The following is a 17,905-nucleotide window of genomic DNA, read 5'->3' as shown; positions in this document are numbered from 1 at the left end:
ACTTTATTTTTCTCCTTGTTTTCTCTTACCAAAGTGGAGGGACAGCTGTATAATACGGGGGCTTTGAGAAGAGAACCAAGCACTTCCACTCAGAAGATGCACTTCCCTGCTGGCTGTGCTGGCTTGCTGGGGTAAAGCAGGCCAGTCATTCTTCTGTGCATGGTGAGAAATCTTTCCTTTCACCATAAAGGGGGGGGGCTCTACTACTAATAAAAACAGCACTACGGGTTAGATGTCACTGTTAGTTACTGCGTGCTGTGTTTCCAGGTGAGGAGAACCTTTACTTCCTACAGCTCTGAGGGCTCTGTCATTAAATTAGATGTCTAAATTTGTGTTTCTCAGAGGAACTCTTGTTTCCTCTCGTTATTTTATGTTGGCAAAATATTCTTAATAAGATGATATCATAACAGTTGGGCAATGTAGAGTGAGATGAATGATCTCAGACTACGGAACTGTTGGAGGAATCGAAGATAATTGTGTTCATCGTATGTGAATCTCCAACTTGGCTTCCTCTGAATCTCTGAGTGACTTGTACAAGAAGGGCTTAAGCTCTCTAAGCATTACCCTTCTTGATTTTTTCAACAGAAGAGTAAAACACAGGATATGAGATGTGATTGTGAATCTCTGTTTTATAAGGGATCATAGGAATACATCCAGCTTTATCATATGTAACTCTAATTTCCCACATTAAAATCCTGTAGTCAAACGCAGAAAATACTGATTAGATAATAAAATATTGAATGGTTTCTAACATCTTATTTTTTCTTTTTTCTTTTTTTTTTTTTTTTTTTCTTCCCCCCTTCCAGGAGGGTTGTGTCGTTGTGCTGGGGTTGAATTTTAACTTCTGTATGGTGGTAATATTGGTAACTTCCAGTTTTGCTCACTGGGCTGTTCCTCACTGCTGGCCTGCACTGCTTTGATGAATGCAAAATACAGCCCAGGAAGTGCTGTGCTTGTTACCTCACTGAACTTCAATTTGCTCAAGTTTTTCTCTTGAGTTTTGTATTGATTCTGCTTTGCTACTACCCAAAAGAACAGTCTGGATGATGGAACCTAACTAGCAGTTTTACATGTGGTATGAGGTTTTTTTCTCTGCTGAAATCTGATTGCCAAATGAATGTGACCTGAACATTAGGAAGCACCTTCCAGTTAATACTGCTGAACTATGTATAAATCATCATGAAAGTACTTCTGGTGTATACATGAGACTCTGTTCATTGAAGCATCATAGAATTCTTTGAAGTGGAGGTGTCTGCAGCATTAATAATACAGAAATTTGGCATGATAGCAGGAAGGAGCTGTCATGAGGTATTGTCAGTTCACCTGCTGGAGCCTTTCAAGTGCTAATTTAGCAATATAAAACAAGCTTAGACCAGAGGTACTGCACAAATCTGAACATAGGCACTTCAGGCAGGGCTGAGGAGGGAAAAAGAGTTTTCCTTTTTAAAAATGCTGCCTCTGGGGACAGTGACAAAACCTGAGGAAATGGCATGGAGCTGGGACAGGGGAGGGTCGGGCTGGTGTTAGGGAAAGGTGGTTGGGCACTGGGACAGGCTGCCCAGGGATGTGGTCACAGCACTGAGCCTGCCAGAGTTCAAGGAGCGTTTGGACAAGGCTCTCAGCCACATGGTCTGATTTTTGGGTAGTCCTGAGTGGAGCCAGGGGTTGGACTTGATGGTCCTTGTGGGTTCCTTCCAACTCAAGATATTCTATGGGATTCTCAGGATTCTGTGAAAATGACATGAGATTCCTTCTTTGAAGGTCCATACAGCCATGCGGTATGTTTGTGTCTATTTGCCCTTTCTTCCTCTCTCTTTTTTTAAACGTTTCTTAACCAGATTTAAAGAGAGGCTCACACATACTGTGTTCCTGCATGAAGTTAATTGCTTAAAACACTCTTTTGTCTAACTGCAGGCTAAACAAAGCCTACTTTGTGAGCTGCCTCCTCAAGGCAGCCCGCAGTGGGCAGTGCTTTTTGGCATCGCCGAGCTGTGGAAGAAGAGTTCCCATGTCGGAGGGCACAAGAGCAGGGCAAGGCCAGAGCCAGGGCGCTCACAGTGCAGAACAGAGAGCAGCCCCACTGATGGGACAGCCCCACAGAGCTGGGAGGTGAGGGCAACAGCCAGGTCTGGGGGCACTCCAGGAAATCCAAACATCGCCTCGGGGACAGAGCTGGGACGGGCACGCTGAGGACACTTTGGGCTGGGGCCGAAGGCCTGGGCTTGAGTTTGGATGGAGGTTGTGGCTGGGGTGAGTCCTAGTGCCAGGCTGAAAAACACAAGGCAACCAGTGCTGGGGGCTCCCCTGCAAGTTCCAGGTGCTTGTTTTCAACCGGGGCCACGTCTCTAGGTGCTTCTACAATAAAGTCATGGCTTTTTCACATTTCTTTCAAACAAGTTCAAACTAAGTTCACGTAGATGCTGTTTCTGATGATGCAGATCCATGATGTTTCTTAAAAATGCTTATCAGTGGAAGGGGTCTCTTGCCAAGAATCAGCATCGACATTTGTTACAGCAAATGCTGCTTGCTTCCTGCCCAGTCTGCAGCCTTTCAGCAAATACCAGACACATGGTATTTGCAAAAGATGGGTATTATTTCGACAAAATTTTGCACATATTTCGTATACAATGATTGAGAGTGACAGTGAATTCACATAGTTCTAAGTGGCTTTTTGGAGCTGATAACATCTACAGCAGGAGTGGGAGTAATTTATAAGCGAATTATTTGCCATGCATGTCTGTCAGTGCCATTTTCTAAAAATAAATAAAATGTAATTAGATTAATCTGGTCCTGTGGAAATATGATCTTGACAAAGTATGTTCCATGCTGCCACAGAATGCTATTAGCCCACTGAGTTTTGTGTGTGTGTTGTTAGTAATTTAAGTACTGTACCAGTCAAAATAACTGCAAATTGCTGGTACCAGATGTCATTAATGCAGAAAAGCATTTCTCTGCCCTAACCTTATATTCGGTAATAAAAAAGAAAAAACTGAAGATACTGTGCAGTTAATTAGGAGATTAACTCCTGCCTAGTAATCTCACAATTTCTTTTCTAAAGAAAACACTTTCTGTTATATGGAGATCAGAGAATGAAACATCTCGTTGGTACTGTTCCTCCACTGGAGTAACTGCTGGTGCAGCCTTGCTGGAGTGTTTTTTGTTTGCCCATCCAGACAATGTCAGGTCGGTCTGCGTGTGCATGAGGTTACGTGCAAGAATCAAAGCGTCACTGAGGAGGTGGAAGGGAAGCTGACCGGGCAGCTGCGGTGAGGCTGCTCCCAGGGGAGCTGAGAAAACCCTGCAGATGGTGGAGACCCAGACTCAAAGCCCTGGGCCACCTGATGGCCACCTGCACTAGGGTCTGGCCTCCCAGTTTTTCCCTGAGGAATGCCCTCGCCGCTTGGCTGTTGATATTGGTGGGGCTAGGTTGTCCTAACGCTGCATGGTGTGTGTCCTTTGCCATGCTCTCTTCTTGCCATTGGTTTACGTCATTCATTAGATGTGTAATGTAAAACTAAGTGCGATGGATTTCTTGAGCTTGGAAACGTGCTTTGGAACTTGGCAAGGTTTCTCTTTTCTCCTTTACTGTGACTAGGATCAAACTGAAATGAAATGGAGGGATAGTAATGCCGGGAGAAAGGATGGAAGGTGTCAGCCAGAAGGTATTCACATAACGGCAGTGAAAAAGGAGAAGTGAATGTAAAATCAGAATCAAAACAGCAGATGGGGTGTTGAGCAATGAGAGAGCAGCGGGAGAAAAAGGAAAGGGGGAAATAAGGGTGAGCAGTAAAATTAATGTTGAAATATAAAAAGATGAGAAATGGAAGAGAAGGAAGGTGCCCCTGCCCGTGGAGCTGAGCACCAAGCTGCAGGAACAGTGGGAGCAGGAAGGGCAGCTCTGAGCACAGCTGGCGGAACAAGGGGGTGAAGAAAGGAGCAGCTCCTGCTTTGGGAAAACTCTTGACTTCCTTGGTTGGAAGGACTGGGATTCTGGCAGTGGGCTTTAGGGCTGGTAGCATGTGAACAGGCTGAGGAATCTTGCACCTATTTATGTAAATGGTGAGAAGTCAGCTTGGGTACTGTGGCTGCACAAGGGGAGCTGTAGGAATTCACCGTGTCCTTGTGAAACTGCTCCCCTTGAATGATGGAAGGGATGCCAACATGAGTAAAGGATGAGCCTGGCTTTCAGCATAAGGTGATGAAACTCACAAAATACTACTTTCCAAAAATTGAATCTGACAAATCTGATCTTGTCAAATAACCCGGGAAGGAGGAGCTGTAGCAAGCACTGAATGGATGGTTCCCATTCTCTTTCCTCCATCGTAGGACCCAACAGTAGCTCTGGAAAAGAGCCAGGAGAGCACCTCATGGCTTCCAAAAATGCCTTGCAGTGATAGATTCTGCAGGTGCAACCTGGTAAGCTTATCAAAAGGAAGATGGAGAGGTGACCTGATTACACTGTAAATGGTACCGATTTTCATGGGGAGAAAATGCAGGGTGCTGAAGGACTCAAATCGTGCTGAGAACCACTGAAAGTGAAACCAGATGAATTAAAACAAGAGGTGAGGCAGGTGCTTTTAACAGTGAAACAAGAAAGAGGTGGATTTTCCATTTCCAGATATCTATTTCAGTATCCTCCTTTTCAATGTGCATAATCAAGCCTTACACAGACGCAGTCCTACCTACTCTCCTTTTAACATTTCCAACAAGTGGATCGAGTCTTTGCCACAGGACTGTGCTTGGAGCTCACAGTGATTGCAAACCAAGCTTTCTTTTTCCATTGCTATTTTCCTGAGTATTGTTCCCTACTCTTGAAAACAGGACTAGGGAAAAAAAAATGAATAAACCGCTTTTCATGAAAAGAGAACTGAGGGGAGATGGGCAAACAGACTGCAGGCTGCTGTTGTAAAATGTCACAAGGACAAAGTATGCCTTGGTTTTCATGCCCACTGGGGACTGGCTAAGAAGTAAATGTCGTCTGAAATGGCTGCTGAGGACATTTTAGTGCAGATGCGAGAGAGGCCTTTCATGTTGGGAAGGAATATTAGACCAAATTTACTTGCCAGGCCTGTGGAATCTTGATCAATAGAGATTTTCAAGAAATTTTTAGTCAAATATCTGTGTGTGTGTCTTAGATCTCAGTAGGAAGAAAGGCTTGGATGGTACTTAGACCTTTCCATTCTGAATTTTTAAGACTTTTCCCAGATGAACAATTTAGTGAGTTTTGATTTAAAATGAATCCTGTTCAAGTGGGTCCTGTTTCCCAAGTGGCTCTGATTCCTTTGTCAGTGCTCTCATCTTTTCCTCATTTTTTAGTCTGCAGGTATCTGCAATACCAATTCCCTTTGTTAGCTTTGCTTTAGTTACTTTTCCTTATTGATGGAAGCATTTCTTTGTAAAGAGTTTCAGCCCAATCCCTTTGGGAACTCGCCAGTAATTGAGCCTCAGATGACGAGTCCCTGTTAATGTCTGTGTTTTCAAGCTAGGTAGGTATTTTTAATCCATTTAATGTGTAATGCAGTCACACTGCATTCTCGGTGCTAACTTTGAGGTCTTATCTAAGAAATTTACACGGTTAACCTAACTTGAAATCTACTGGAAGGCAAAATCGGGTTTGTTAAGAGCTGGTCTCCACCATACCGTTTTTGCTGGCATTTTGTTACGTTCCTGGTTTTCTGTTGCCTAAACGCTGCTTCAGTCATTCCATTCATGGCACCTATTTGGATTGATGTGACCACGCGTGCCGTCCATGGGAACACAGAAACTTAGCCTTGAACATGGGAATAGTCTTATTGAAATTAGTATTTATCTTGTTAGGAGGAAAACAAAACAAAGACCCAACCCTGAATTTGATTTTTTTCACCAATCTTCAGCCACTTTGGACAGAAATAGGCACACAAACTGTATGTAACATGAAGAGCCACTTTTTTGTGTAACTATTGCTGTTTTACTTTCTTTTTCTTGAAGCTACTGCTGTGTACGTCCCCTTTGAATGGAAAGCATGGCGGTGGCTGAGGAAAACGGGGAAGTGAGGGGTTTTCAGCTGAGCCCTCCTGGAGAACTGGAGTGCAGTGCTGGTCCGTTGCACTGCAAGCTGTCAGTAGCACAGGAAATAAATACGTAAATGTCAGAAAGCACTACAGATTTTAGTGAGCCAACTTTCAGAAGAAATGTATCAGCTTTGAGAACACATAAAGTGCTGTCAGCACAGCCCAGAGCCATAAATATTTAATTTATCTTGACCCTTTTGATGTTGACAATCAGTGTTGTTCTCTTCTGCTGCAGATCTGGGACTATTATGGTGACGGTGATACCAGTCAGTTCGTCAAATGGAGTGACACTATCTCCCCATATTCTGTTCGTCATGGTCATGGGATTCTGCCAGAAGCCTTTGCTCACAGTGCAGAGTGTGTGAGATTGATAGCTGAGAGCCTACTCAGAAGTAGAGCAGAAAAGAATAATTATGTAATGTATCTTGTTAATGATCATTCTATGCAACAAGATACACAAGGTAAAACTGTCTGTGTGCAGAAAAACCCTCACATTAACTAATGATAAACTTCTAAATGCTTAAAAGAGTCAAACGTTGTCATTGTGGCTTTGCTTTGCCACCACTTATTTAGTTTCTCATTGCATCTAAAATACGGGAAAATATTTGCACTGAGTTAAGGATATGATTTAGCTATAGCAAATATTCTTTTTTTAGCTGACTTTGCCTGTTACAGAGGTTGCTTGGAAAAACAGGTTGTGGCCGTCCTGCAGTTACTCTGGTGCATTGATGCCATGAGTGCAGTGTACGTCAGTGTTCGTGTGTTTTAGTCAAACAGGTGTCATTTGAAACGAGGCAGTTAAAGTGGTTGTTGGTTTCAGCCATCAAAGAGAGGGAGGATTACACCGAAGGTAAATGGATGATTATTGGTCATCAGAGCAATGATGATTTTTTACTGTAGCAATGTTTCATGCTGGTAGGAGCTCAAAAGCACAAGATCTCCTACGCAGGCACTTCAGGTAGCAGATCTTTTCTGCAGTTAGTGTGACTCAGCAACGCTTACCCTGTGATTTTCAGGTTGGAAGCAGAGGATGATGCTGCCATTTGAAACTTGGTAGGGCTCTCTGAAGGTCTGTTAATGCATGTAAAGTCTGAAAAACAGACATGGCCATCTAGTTCTTCTGTTAAGTGCTATGGAGGTTTTGTACCTCCTCTGCAAAGAGGGGAAGCAGTGGAGGTACAGCATGTCCTAGTATGCAGCAGTCTCAAGCAGGGTGCCACCTCCTGTGTTTGTAGAAATCTCTCTTTTTGATTCTCCCAGCCTGGAGCAGGCCAGGACTGTGCCTCACTGTTGCCGATCATCTGGTTGGGGTCCCATTGGACCTGAATTCCAAATAGTACCACGGCTCTGGGCAGTAATACAAAGCACTCATTTCTTCTGTGGGTAAGATGACAAATAGGAAGTATGAATGTGAATTCCTATCCTGCAGGATTTCCTTTTTGTAAGCAAAAGTCTACAGTTGCTAGAAAAGTGTTCAGGGCAGGGCGTTTTATGACTGGGACACATGGCTTTTTCACTGCTATGTAGGAAAGAGAAGTTCATTTTTATTTCACAAATCTTTCTCCCAGATGTTTTTATTTGTTTCGTGTTCTATGTAAGAATGTGACGATCAATAGTTGTGGGTTTACTGCTTTGTTCCCAGCTACTGGTACTATTCCATAGGAGCAGCTGGGTCAGGTGCGACCCTCTGCGAGGTGTAGCTTCTCACAAGCATGGAGCCGAAGACTCTTCAGACAATAACTTCACCTGCCAAGGAGCCTCATGAGAACCAGTGGAATTAGGCGTAGTGCCCTGATCTTCTTCGTGATGGGCTGTGAGTTCCTTTAATAACATCCGAGTGGCAGCACCTTTCCTTCCTGCTTTATTCTGAAGACAAAACCCAAGGACATGGCTCCATCTCAGAGCAGGTTGATGGCTTCCTTAAGCAAGAACTCATATAATTATTTATTTATTTATTTTTAAATCCTGGTTAAATTGACGGCTGTTCTCATAGGCTGGGCGTGCAGTCACCTCCGGCAGGGGATGTGGTGAGCTCCTTGTATCACTGAAGCCTGTGTCCTGTCTGAAGTGACACCTGCTCAGCACTAGCCTGGGACATGTTTGAGATGGGATGGGAGCACAGGAATTCACCCAAGGCTTTGCACAACTGCGTGTCAGTAAAGCTGGTGGCCGGCTTTAACAGCTGGCTGCAAGATTACACTAGTCAGGAGCTTTTTCGTCTGGTTTGTAATCTTCCCCACTTCACAGTGGTGGTCTGAAGCTAAACGGTGAGCTCCATCCAGCCCCCAAGGGACAGCTCAGTGTCAGTTAAGTGCAGGTTGTTGTTTTCACCTCGTGGCTCTGGCTGGGTAGAGGAAGGGAACCGGCTCTGGCTTTCTTCTGCACTGGACTAAGCTCTGCTCTGTTATGAGTTTATCTTTACCAGGGAAAATGAAATGGCACACCATCCACTCAACCTTTTCTACAAATTGTTTTCATTTAATTAAAGTTTGAAAAACTTGAGTGAAAGGATCGGTGTGGAGAGTTGTGTTCAACACTGAGCGTATTTTTTCCTTTGACTTCAGAAGAAAAAGATGATAGTATCTAGTTCCTAATTAGAGAGAGGTTAAGCACAGTGGGCTTTACAATATTTTTCTCTTAATTTGTTGTGGATAAAACTAGGGTGATGAAATGTAGTACATTATTATTATTATTTTTAACAAATTGTTTAGCACTTGACAAAAATACCTGAATTAAAACGTGATGGGAGTCAGAGCATAAACATTTATAAAGGAGAATAATCAATAAGTCTAAAGGTTGCATCTTGAGAAAATACCCACAGAATGTTTGTTCTGGAAGAAAATCTTGCTTCAAGGCATAACAACAATAATAAAATGACCAAAACAAACAAGAAAAAAGTATTGTTGAAATTAGAAACTATGTTGAAACAGCCTCATTCCGAAGCAGAGCTGGAAGGCTTTGTTGCAACTGTTTGATCCTTTGCTTTTATTTAAATGCATTTTGCAGCTGTCTGGCAATTTTTAAACGTTCATGTTCTGTTACATAAAAACACCTCCTGAGAATTTTCTTCTCCCCTGCCCGTATTATTGCTTAGAATTGAGGTGAAATTTTGTTTTGGGTAAAAACCCACGTGTCTGTGTTTTTGTTTTTTTTTCAAGATCCATTAAAACTTACTGAAGTAGCATACAGTAATTCTACTTCTGTACAGGTGCTGAGGTGGAGTGTGTGTGTTTTGGCAGTATGAATTTGACGATGCTGGCTGGTATCAAACATATTACTGGCATTAAAACAAGCAGGGTCATCTGGATAAAATGTTGGGAGTTCCTGCAAAGAAGTGTTACATCTATTTTGAAATTATTCCTGTAATACGAATGTCTGTTAATATAAAGCAAAGAGCAGCTTGGTTCCATTTAGTAATTGCTTCCTGTGTCTAACACCTCCCATGTACAAGGCTCAAAGCTCCTTGTGAAACAGACAGAAATCCCTGACCTGCTGTGTGCGGGTGGGAGCTGCAGAGTGGGCAGCAAGGTGTCCATGGCTGTTGGCCAAGGTGGGAATTAGCAGGCAGCGCGGTGCCTTTTGTGTGGGTTTTGATCCCTCTTTAGATGCATTGTTAGCCCTCAGCTGCACTCGGGGAACATGATGTTTATTCCAAGGTCCTGTATTCTATGATCTTATTTTTTTTTCAGTTCTTTTTTGTCAGTGTAGATGGTAGGCTTAGAGCGCTGTGAGGAGTGCATGTGCATTACTTATTTGCTTCAGCTGTCTGGAGGGCAAACAAATTGAGCACTGCAAAGCTAGCTCATATCAACTGTCTAGGGCATACTTACCTTCTCTTCTATGGTTACTACCTGGCTGCTGTACAACTTTGTGCTTTTCCTGAAAACACTGTGAGATGCTGAAGTGCTTTTAGCTCCACTTCACGAATGGGAATTGAGCTTTTCTACAGGCAGTGGAGGTAAGGAGGTCCCCTTCAGAGTCCCTGGAGTGTTTTAGACCCGTTGCTTAAGAGGTGGTAAATTTCCCTCTGGACGTAACTACTTCTCTCTATCAGCTTACAGAAGCCATGAACAGCTTGCTTGGACTTGTGCAATTAACTGCTGGTGATTTCCTTCCGAGGGGGTTAGCCAGGGCTTTAGCACTGATGTAGGCACCAAAAGGTAGGCCAAGGGAATGCCGTGTTTATGTTGTGCTGAGAGGTTTGTGTGCTCTCTCAGGAGACAGAAAAAGTCCTGGCCTTCACTTAGCTGTCTTCTTGGCTCCGAACTGTGGTTTTGCTGCTGTTTGTTCCCCTTTCAGAATTTCCCCGGTGAACGTTTGGTGGAGACCTTTGTCTTCTCCACCTCCTCTGAGACAGGTGTGCCTCCATGTGTGTGTTGGAGAACAATTTGCCTTGCTTTGTCTCCACTATTCAAATTGAGGCTGTAATGCTAGAGATGTCTCATCTCGTTTGGGAATTGTACATCAGAAAAAATAAAGTCAAACAAAAACAAATACACTTTTTGATATCTGCATTCTGAAATTGTGGGAACAATCAATCCCTGTTTTATACTGCCTTCAGAATTGGGCTAAATCTGGTTAGAGCTGGGCTGTCCTGATTCACCGGGGTGTTCTGTGTGTCCTGCATTGTGCCTCCATAGCTTACAAGACTCGGTTACATCTGTAGCAGTGTACTATTTAGTACAAAATAATTACATAAGTCAAATTTCAGCCTCTGGACAAATCACTTCTTAACTTGAAAGAGGCTAAGCTGGAAGGTAACTGCTGAGACCGAGCTTCTCTCAAGCAACAGTTAGTGCAGCCTTCCTTAAAACAAAGGTTTGTGGTCTCTCTAAGGAGTGTTGACATGTAATGGTTTAGACTGAAAACAGAGGGGATTATTTGTCTGTATGGTCTTTTTGTATTTTCTAGATATGGGACTTATTTTGCAGATGAATAAGGGGAAAAAAAAGCCCTTGTGTGGCAAATGGGCTGGAATTCTTTCCTCGGAGGAATCCAGTTTGGAAGTGCCATGTAGATCTTGTTCCTGCCCTTAATGTTAGGAAGAAAGCAGCTCTGAGGGAACTTGGGGAGAGCGTGTTCACTGTGCAGACAAGCAGGTCGTGTCACACAGAAACGAGGAGTTAAAAGCCCCCGCGTGTGGCACTGAGGAGTCCCCAGGTCAGTCTGCAGCTTTGTTTTGGGACGCATCCAGGGGCTGCAGCAAGGTGCCAGCCCAGCTGCAGGCTCTGCCAGGCAGCCCGAGGTGCCAGCTGCTGGGCTGCCTCGTGGCATGGCTTCAGCACAAGGAGAAATTGAGGCCTTGTGTTTCCTCTGCTTCCACCCCTGTGTGAGACTGTGACGCCCCATGGATGAATTGAATCATGGGCGGGGTTTTGCACGTGGTGTGAGGTTTGTCTCCACCCCGTGTTACTGTCACTGCTGATACCTGAGGGCCTCTCAGGATCTTGCTTTGGTTTGCTGGGGCAGGCATCCAGAAAGGCACAGATCCCAAAACCTTGAAAGTGCAAACGGGTGTAGCAAACTTCTGGAGGGAGAAGAATAGCTTTGCAGTGTTAGAAGTTACGTGAGTAGGATATAAAAGACCACAAGGCCATTGGAAAGGAAGGTAAGAGAAAGCTGTTTGTTCATATTACAGGAATAAAGACCAAGAAGCCGTAGTCACGAATAGGGTGCAGTGGCATGAAGTAGTTGATGAGACATTGTGAGGCAGCCCCTCTGGGACTTCAGCCTGGTTGGTGAAAGCAGGCTGTGCAGTGCGGAGTGCGTTATCCCTGGGGTCAGAAGTTGCAGCTTTTATTTCTGGAGCTGCCCTGAGCACAAAACAACAAAACCAAACAAAACAATAACAACAAAACACCAAAACCTGCGTAGATTGAGCATGTTGTTAGAGCATGGCCAAGTGTTCTGTGTGGTTGCTGGGACCGAAGTCAAGACCTGTTGGTTTCCCCTGACGGCAAATTGCTGTCCTCAGCTCCAGGCCCCATCTGCTGAGGCTGGGCTGGCAGCACGGGATCCACACATGGGATCCACACATGGGATCCACACGCAGGATGCAGGTGCCGACACCGTGTGCGTTCACACGGCAGCACCGTGCTTTCCCTCAGCATTCAGGCTGTGGCTGTCGCACAGGCATGTGAAGTGAGAAAGGTGCTGGAGCACCAGGCCCCCCTCTGCCGCGAGGTCCTCATGCTCCAGCCATGCCCCACAAGCCAGGGCTGCCCCAGCCCGGCCGTCAGGTGCGTGGGGGTGGACTTGGCCCTGATCTCACTGTTTGCAGGGCTCTTGCAGCCGCCTGCCTGTGCCGCAGCCCTTTGTTGCACATCTAAGAGAGCTGCAGCTTTTATATCCAGCCCGTGTTGTGGCAGCGTGTGGGAGCCTGGAGGCACTGAAGTACTTACAGGCAGGAAGGGAAATGGAGAGAGTGAATGTGAATTGCTATTATTATTAATAATAATATTAATGAAAAAGCTCCCAAAGATCAAGGACTTTCAAATTAATTATTCCTAGTTACAATATACAGCATGAAAAGAGGCTGCCTAAACCAATAATAGGCTTCTAGTCCTTCCCTTATTAAATTAATTTTGTTTCAGATCTTCAGCTTTTTTCCCATCTGTGCAAATTTTTTATAAATATTTAAAAGAAGAATTAGAAAGGAAAGATTAAGGAGAGCAGGAGCTGCAGTGAGCCAGCTGAGAAAAGAGTCTGGAAAAGAAATAACTTATGAGATACTGAAGCATTTCTGAATAAATATCCTTTCATTTTTATGACTATTATAATTCTTTTTCAAATACTCTTATGACCAGATCCCGCGTTTCTTGTGCATTTAAATCTCCCATTAACCTCAATGCCACAGTATTCAAAGGACCCAATCTTGCCTTCCTTGTGCTCAGTGGGACTATGGATTTGTGAGGAATGGAAAATTGCACCTTTAGAATAATTGAGCCATCTTTTTATTCTAAAACCAATAGTGGATGGGGAAGCTAATCAGATACTCCTGCATGAATCATATTGCTTAAAATATGATCATTGCCTAGGTTCATCTGAGCTACAGAGCGAGTTTCCTGCTGCCCCTCTGGGTGGGTACTGACTGCGTTGTGCTGTGGTGAGCGAGCTCGTCTCCGAGCACTAAGCCCAGAGGTGGTACCTGGCTCCATCAAAGTCAGCGGCAAAACTGCTGCTGACTGCAGGGGACCTGGGAAATCACCACATAGAACTGAACAGAGTGATGCTGGGGAATATTTACCTTCATCATTAGACTCCTGAGAACTTTTCTGGGATGCCTTACTCACAGGGAGACACTTTTCGTGTGGGGAAGGCTGTTTGCTCCACGTTAACTCTTTGTGAAGTTGTTTGTCAAACCCACAAAGATCAAATCCTGGGAGATGTGCTGTAGTTCCGTTGTGTACTTTCTGCTCCAACTCTCTGCATAACAGCAAGATTTACACATGGTTTTCCATTGTTGGTGTGTTATTTACGCCACAATTTTGAGCTGATAATTTAAAAGCTAGTATCTTTTGAAAATATTACTTAAATAGATCTTACGGTTCTCTGTGGGGAGTTTTTTTGTCCCTTTCAAGAAGAATGGCCTTGTAGTTGGAAAGTGCATTTGGGAGGAATGGTTTCGATGAAAGGGAGAGAGAGAAAAAACAATGTGCTTTACTATTCTGTGATAGCGCAAAGCAAACAGAAAAAGCCTTTATAAATTGTGGTTATAGTTGCCTGAGCAATAGGTATTTGGATGCTTGGCTGGCTCTTGTCTGTGAATACCTGGTTTGTACCTAGGAGGACAGGAGTTTGGCACGCCAGGGATGCGCGCACCGGCTCCGATTCCCATTCTCCCCAAACAGAAGCCAGCTGCGGGCTGGGGACCTGCGGGGAGAAGCTGCCTGGGCTGTAGGGGGAACAGAGTCTGTCCTGTCCTTGCCAAGTGAGCGATGTTACAGGGCGATTGTAGTCTGAAGTGTGAGTGCTGTGAGTTCCTCGTGATGTTTTCAGGGAGCTGCTGTTTGCCATTCCTTGGCAGCCACTTGTCCCTGTTGTGAACCTGAGGGGAATCTCCACGTGCCTCCTGGCCATGCCTGAAAAGCAAATGGCCATTAAATGTAAGTAATTGCCTCTTGGGACACTTGAGCTGGGATGGCAGTGTACCAGCCTGGTGCAGTGTTCCCTGCGTTTCTGTACCTCGCAGCAGAGCCGGGTGCATGTGGCATAAGACCTGCCAGGAGAACTTGCTCAGCTCTAACTGCGTGCTTGCATTCAGACGTGCCTAGGGCCGGGCCTGCCTTCTTTCTCAGAAGCTTTGGGCACTTGCTTGACAGATTGGTTTCAGCTCTTTGCTCCGTTCTAATTTTAAATCCATTTGTCTAGGAAAACAAACAGAAAAAACAACCAGACAGAAACCAAACCAAGAAAGCCTGAACCCATCTTTGTCTGCCCCCCATCTCCCCGTGAGGCTCACAGCTTAGGGGCTGTCCGGTCTTCCCTGGCTGCTGCCAGCGTGTGGAGAGCTCTGGTCCCCCAGCAGCTGGGGGAGAAGAGGAGCAGTGGGATCCTACAGAGGAACACCCCACTGGGCTTCTGGCACAGGGTTTGGATCGCCCCTGGGGGCGCCTGTCCTTCCCCATGGCGTGTGAAGTTAGCCTGCGCTGCTCGCTGTGGTGCATCACAGGTGGGATCGCGATGAGACCTGCCGCTGCTCAGAGAGCTGCACGCTGTGCTCTCGGCTCTTAATTGTGGTCATCAAACTGGTACAGATCTGGGAATAATTTCTTATCATAATGTTACACTCAGTGCTAAACTGTTCCAGGGCTTCTGTCCGTAACCGAGGCCGTGCACAGCAGCGGCCGATACCTGGAGGGGTCTCCATGAGCGGTGCTGTGGAACAGGAGGGGAGAGTGAGCTTCAAAATGACTTTTGAACAGCATCAGGATTGTGGGGTGTCCTTTTCTAAAAGAACTTGATGAAGAAATTAATTACGGGGAAAAGTAGACTACAGTGCTCCAATTTGGCAGATTTCAGTCTTGTTTATATCCCACATGTACTGAACTGGATGGAAGACTATATCAATAACCCCACCTCTTGTGTGAAAACGATAAATGTCTATTTAGAAGCAGCAGAGTTATGCAGCTGTTACTTAACCTGTGCATATTGTAGAAGTCTGGATTTCTCTGTTCATGCATGATATGGGGATTATATTATTTCTGTTTCAATATTAGAAAAACTTGAATTAAAAATTGATTGCCCACCTTAGAGCTCTGACTGTGTAACCTATTGCTTGTATACCTTCCTCTCTCGCAATGTTGCTGAAAGTGCATTTGTTGTTTTTTGCTTTTTTTCCCCCCCAAAGGAAAAACAATGTTACTATGTTTGAAACCACTGTAAAATGTCCATTTTGTTATTTAAAAGTAGAACAGCCCTATAATCTTCAGGATAAAAAATTAGTTAGTAGAGGAAAGGCAGATGGTGATAAAGAAAAGCTTGGCAGGGAGCGGGGAGATCTGAGGCCTTACAGAGAAGCTCGTGCAGGACGTTTGAGGGACGTCTGTGTGTGCGTGGCCTTGTTCCTTTGTCCCTTGAATCCTTGCAGTTCATAGCCCTCGTGAGCATGGTGAACCTCAATGACTTCTAATGTAAAATAAGAAATTATTTTCCTGGTGTCACTTGGGAATGTGAATTTATCATGAGTCTCAGATCTTTCTTTTCTTCTTTTGTAACTCATTTCAGGGAGGGAGGCTCCGCCTAACAAAATGGAAGTGTTCATTTAAAATTATTTTTCTTCTTTCCTCTGCCACCATGGCTGGTCTATAGCTATTAACAATAGAAAAAGAACAGATAAAAACAAGATGAGCTTCCACATGGGGAGAAAATTGAAGAAAATGAGGGTCATGCCTTTGGTAAAGTAGAAAGAAATACCATGCTTAGAGTTTGGTTCATGTAACTAACACATCTGGGGTGGCTGGCTTTTAATTTATGTGTTTATATTCTTAGTATATGCAGTAATCGTTTCAGCTTGCATTTCTGAACTTCCTGTTCCTTGCAGAATCAGCATAGCTTTGCTGGAGTCTTTAGAAAGACAGCCTAATAATTGTTACTCTCACTTTTCTTGGTGAGTACAGAACTGCAGGGTTAATACTCCAGCGCTGCTTATACCTGGCATTGACAGAAGAATTGAATCATTACAAAACTTTTCTACGTGAGAAGTCCTGATGTCGAGTTTAGCAACACGTATAGGGTCATTTTCAATATGTTTCTGCATTTTCTTTTCCCTTTTAATCTGCTTCTAAAATTGCCCTGGAAAACAGGTGGCATTTGTAATCCACTTAACTCATCTCTGCACCAAGCAACCCATAAAGAGATAACGAAATTAAACATCTCTTTGGCCATTAGGACAAATAATAAATGGCTCTGGCTTGACTAAGGAACAACATTGATCAGAACTGCTCAAGAGCAGCTAGGGAGACAAAGTCCTTTAGAAGCAAATACCTCTTGAAGACTGCTGAGGGGCAAGAGAAACTCTCTAGGGCTGCCTGCTTTCAAGGTGCACAGCCTGTTTGATCGCTGAGCTGTGCAGGCTGGTGTGATGCGGATACATAAATCTTAATGCAGCTTCTTTCCATCCCCTTTGTTACAGATAATGACCCCAGGGATATTTAGTTTAAAGAAAAGTCATTTAAAAAGGGAGGCTTGATCAAGGCAGACAAAATGGGTCTTCAGTGGGCACAAATTGAAATACAGGAAATTCCATTTAATCATAAGAAGAAAGGAACTATTTTACTGTAAGGGTGATAAAACACTGGCACAGGTTGCTCAGAGAGGTTATGGAGTCTCCATCAGTGGAGATACTCGACACCCAACAGGAGATGGTCCTGAGCAGCCTGCTGGGGGTCACCCTGCTTTGTCCAGGCAATCTCCAGGGTGAAACTGATGCTAAATCCTCTTAATCTGTGAAATGACGATGGGGGTAAAATGGTGAGTCTTCTCACCCCCCCCCTTCCTCCCCACCTTTTTTAAAATAACAAGGTGAACCAGACACCTGAGAAGTCTTAACATTTAAGTGGTAACGCCTCCCTTCTGGGCTTTTTGGCCCCAAAGAGTTTGGAACAGCGCAGGAGCTCGAAGGGAGAAGAGCACCAGCAAGTTGGGGATTTCTTTCTGTGGGCAGTAGCATGCAACGCCTTTCGTGCTTGTACATGCCTACAGTGCTGGGTGCTAGTATAAAAACTGGGTTAATTAGCTTGTTCAGTTGTGGTTATACAAATCCATGTGTGGTCCATGCATTCTCTGTTCCTAGAAATAAAACAAGGCTCCTGCAAATTCTGCTCAAGCAAAAAGAATAAAACAGAAAAGTAAAAGAAGGGTCTTTTGGTGATACCTAGCAGCATGCAGTCGTTCTGGGCATATCCTTGGCTCAGCAGGTGGCATTATTTACTGACCAAAGAACATTGCTCAGCACGGCAAGCTAAGGACATTCCAAATCAGGAAAAAAATGTAAAAATAAAGTCTTCCCTGACTTATGTAGCTCTTCTTCTTAATTCATTGTTCACAGTAGGTGGAGAAGATTGAAATTATGGTGGTGATTAAAAATGAGCAGACAGAAACGCAGCGAAGTAGTTTGGCAGTTCGAGAAATATCCAGTTCTAACTGGGACAAGTCTGAAGCGAAGAGCAGCCCCGCTCTCTGCACTCTGAACAAGCCTGCTGGGGGCTGGCTCTGTGCTTTTGGCTTTCGGCTTGTGCTGGTCGGTGGGGAAGGCGAGGGAGCAAGCCAAAGCTTCAGTCAGCTTCAGTGGGTGGGCGAACAGTGAGCCAGCTGCAACGCCTTCCTGTAACCATGCAGGCTGCATTAAAATGTGT

General features: G+C 44.5%; 1 protein-coding gene across 4 annotated transcripts in view; it reads left to right on the top strand.

The window, feature by feature from the left end:
* The window catches only part of LOC311421272 (uncharacterized protein), a 223,185-nt gene that overhangs the window by 87,771 nt on the left and 117,509 nt on the right, over positions 1 to 17,905 (top strand). For 3 of the 4 annotated variants that reach the window (XM_084492971.1, XM_084492972.1, XM_084492970.1), the window contains 2 exons: positions 35 to 162; positions 807 to 1,188. The exons of the other annotated variant lie outside the window; for it this stretch is intronic. Coding sequence is in view for 1 of the 3 variants with exons in the window: in XM_084492972.1 (XP_084349098.1) it covers positions 35 to 53 (19 nt within the window). In the remaining 2 variants the exon portion in view is untranslated. Of the gene's footprint in view, positions 1 to 34; positions 163 to 806; positions 1,189 to 17,905 lie in introns of those variants that run through there. 4 annotated transcript variants of the gene reach the window in all.

The sequence above is a fragment of the Aythya ferina genome (genome assembly GCF_964211825.1).
Source record: "Aythya ferina genome assembly, chromosome: 19".
Classification (NCBI taxonomy): domain Eukaryota; kingdom Metazoa; phylum Chordata; class Aves; order Anseriformes; family Anatidae; genus Aythya; species Aythya ferina.
Note: the sequence above shows the minus strand (reverse complement) of the source record. Positions and strands in the feature narration are given on the sequence as shown.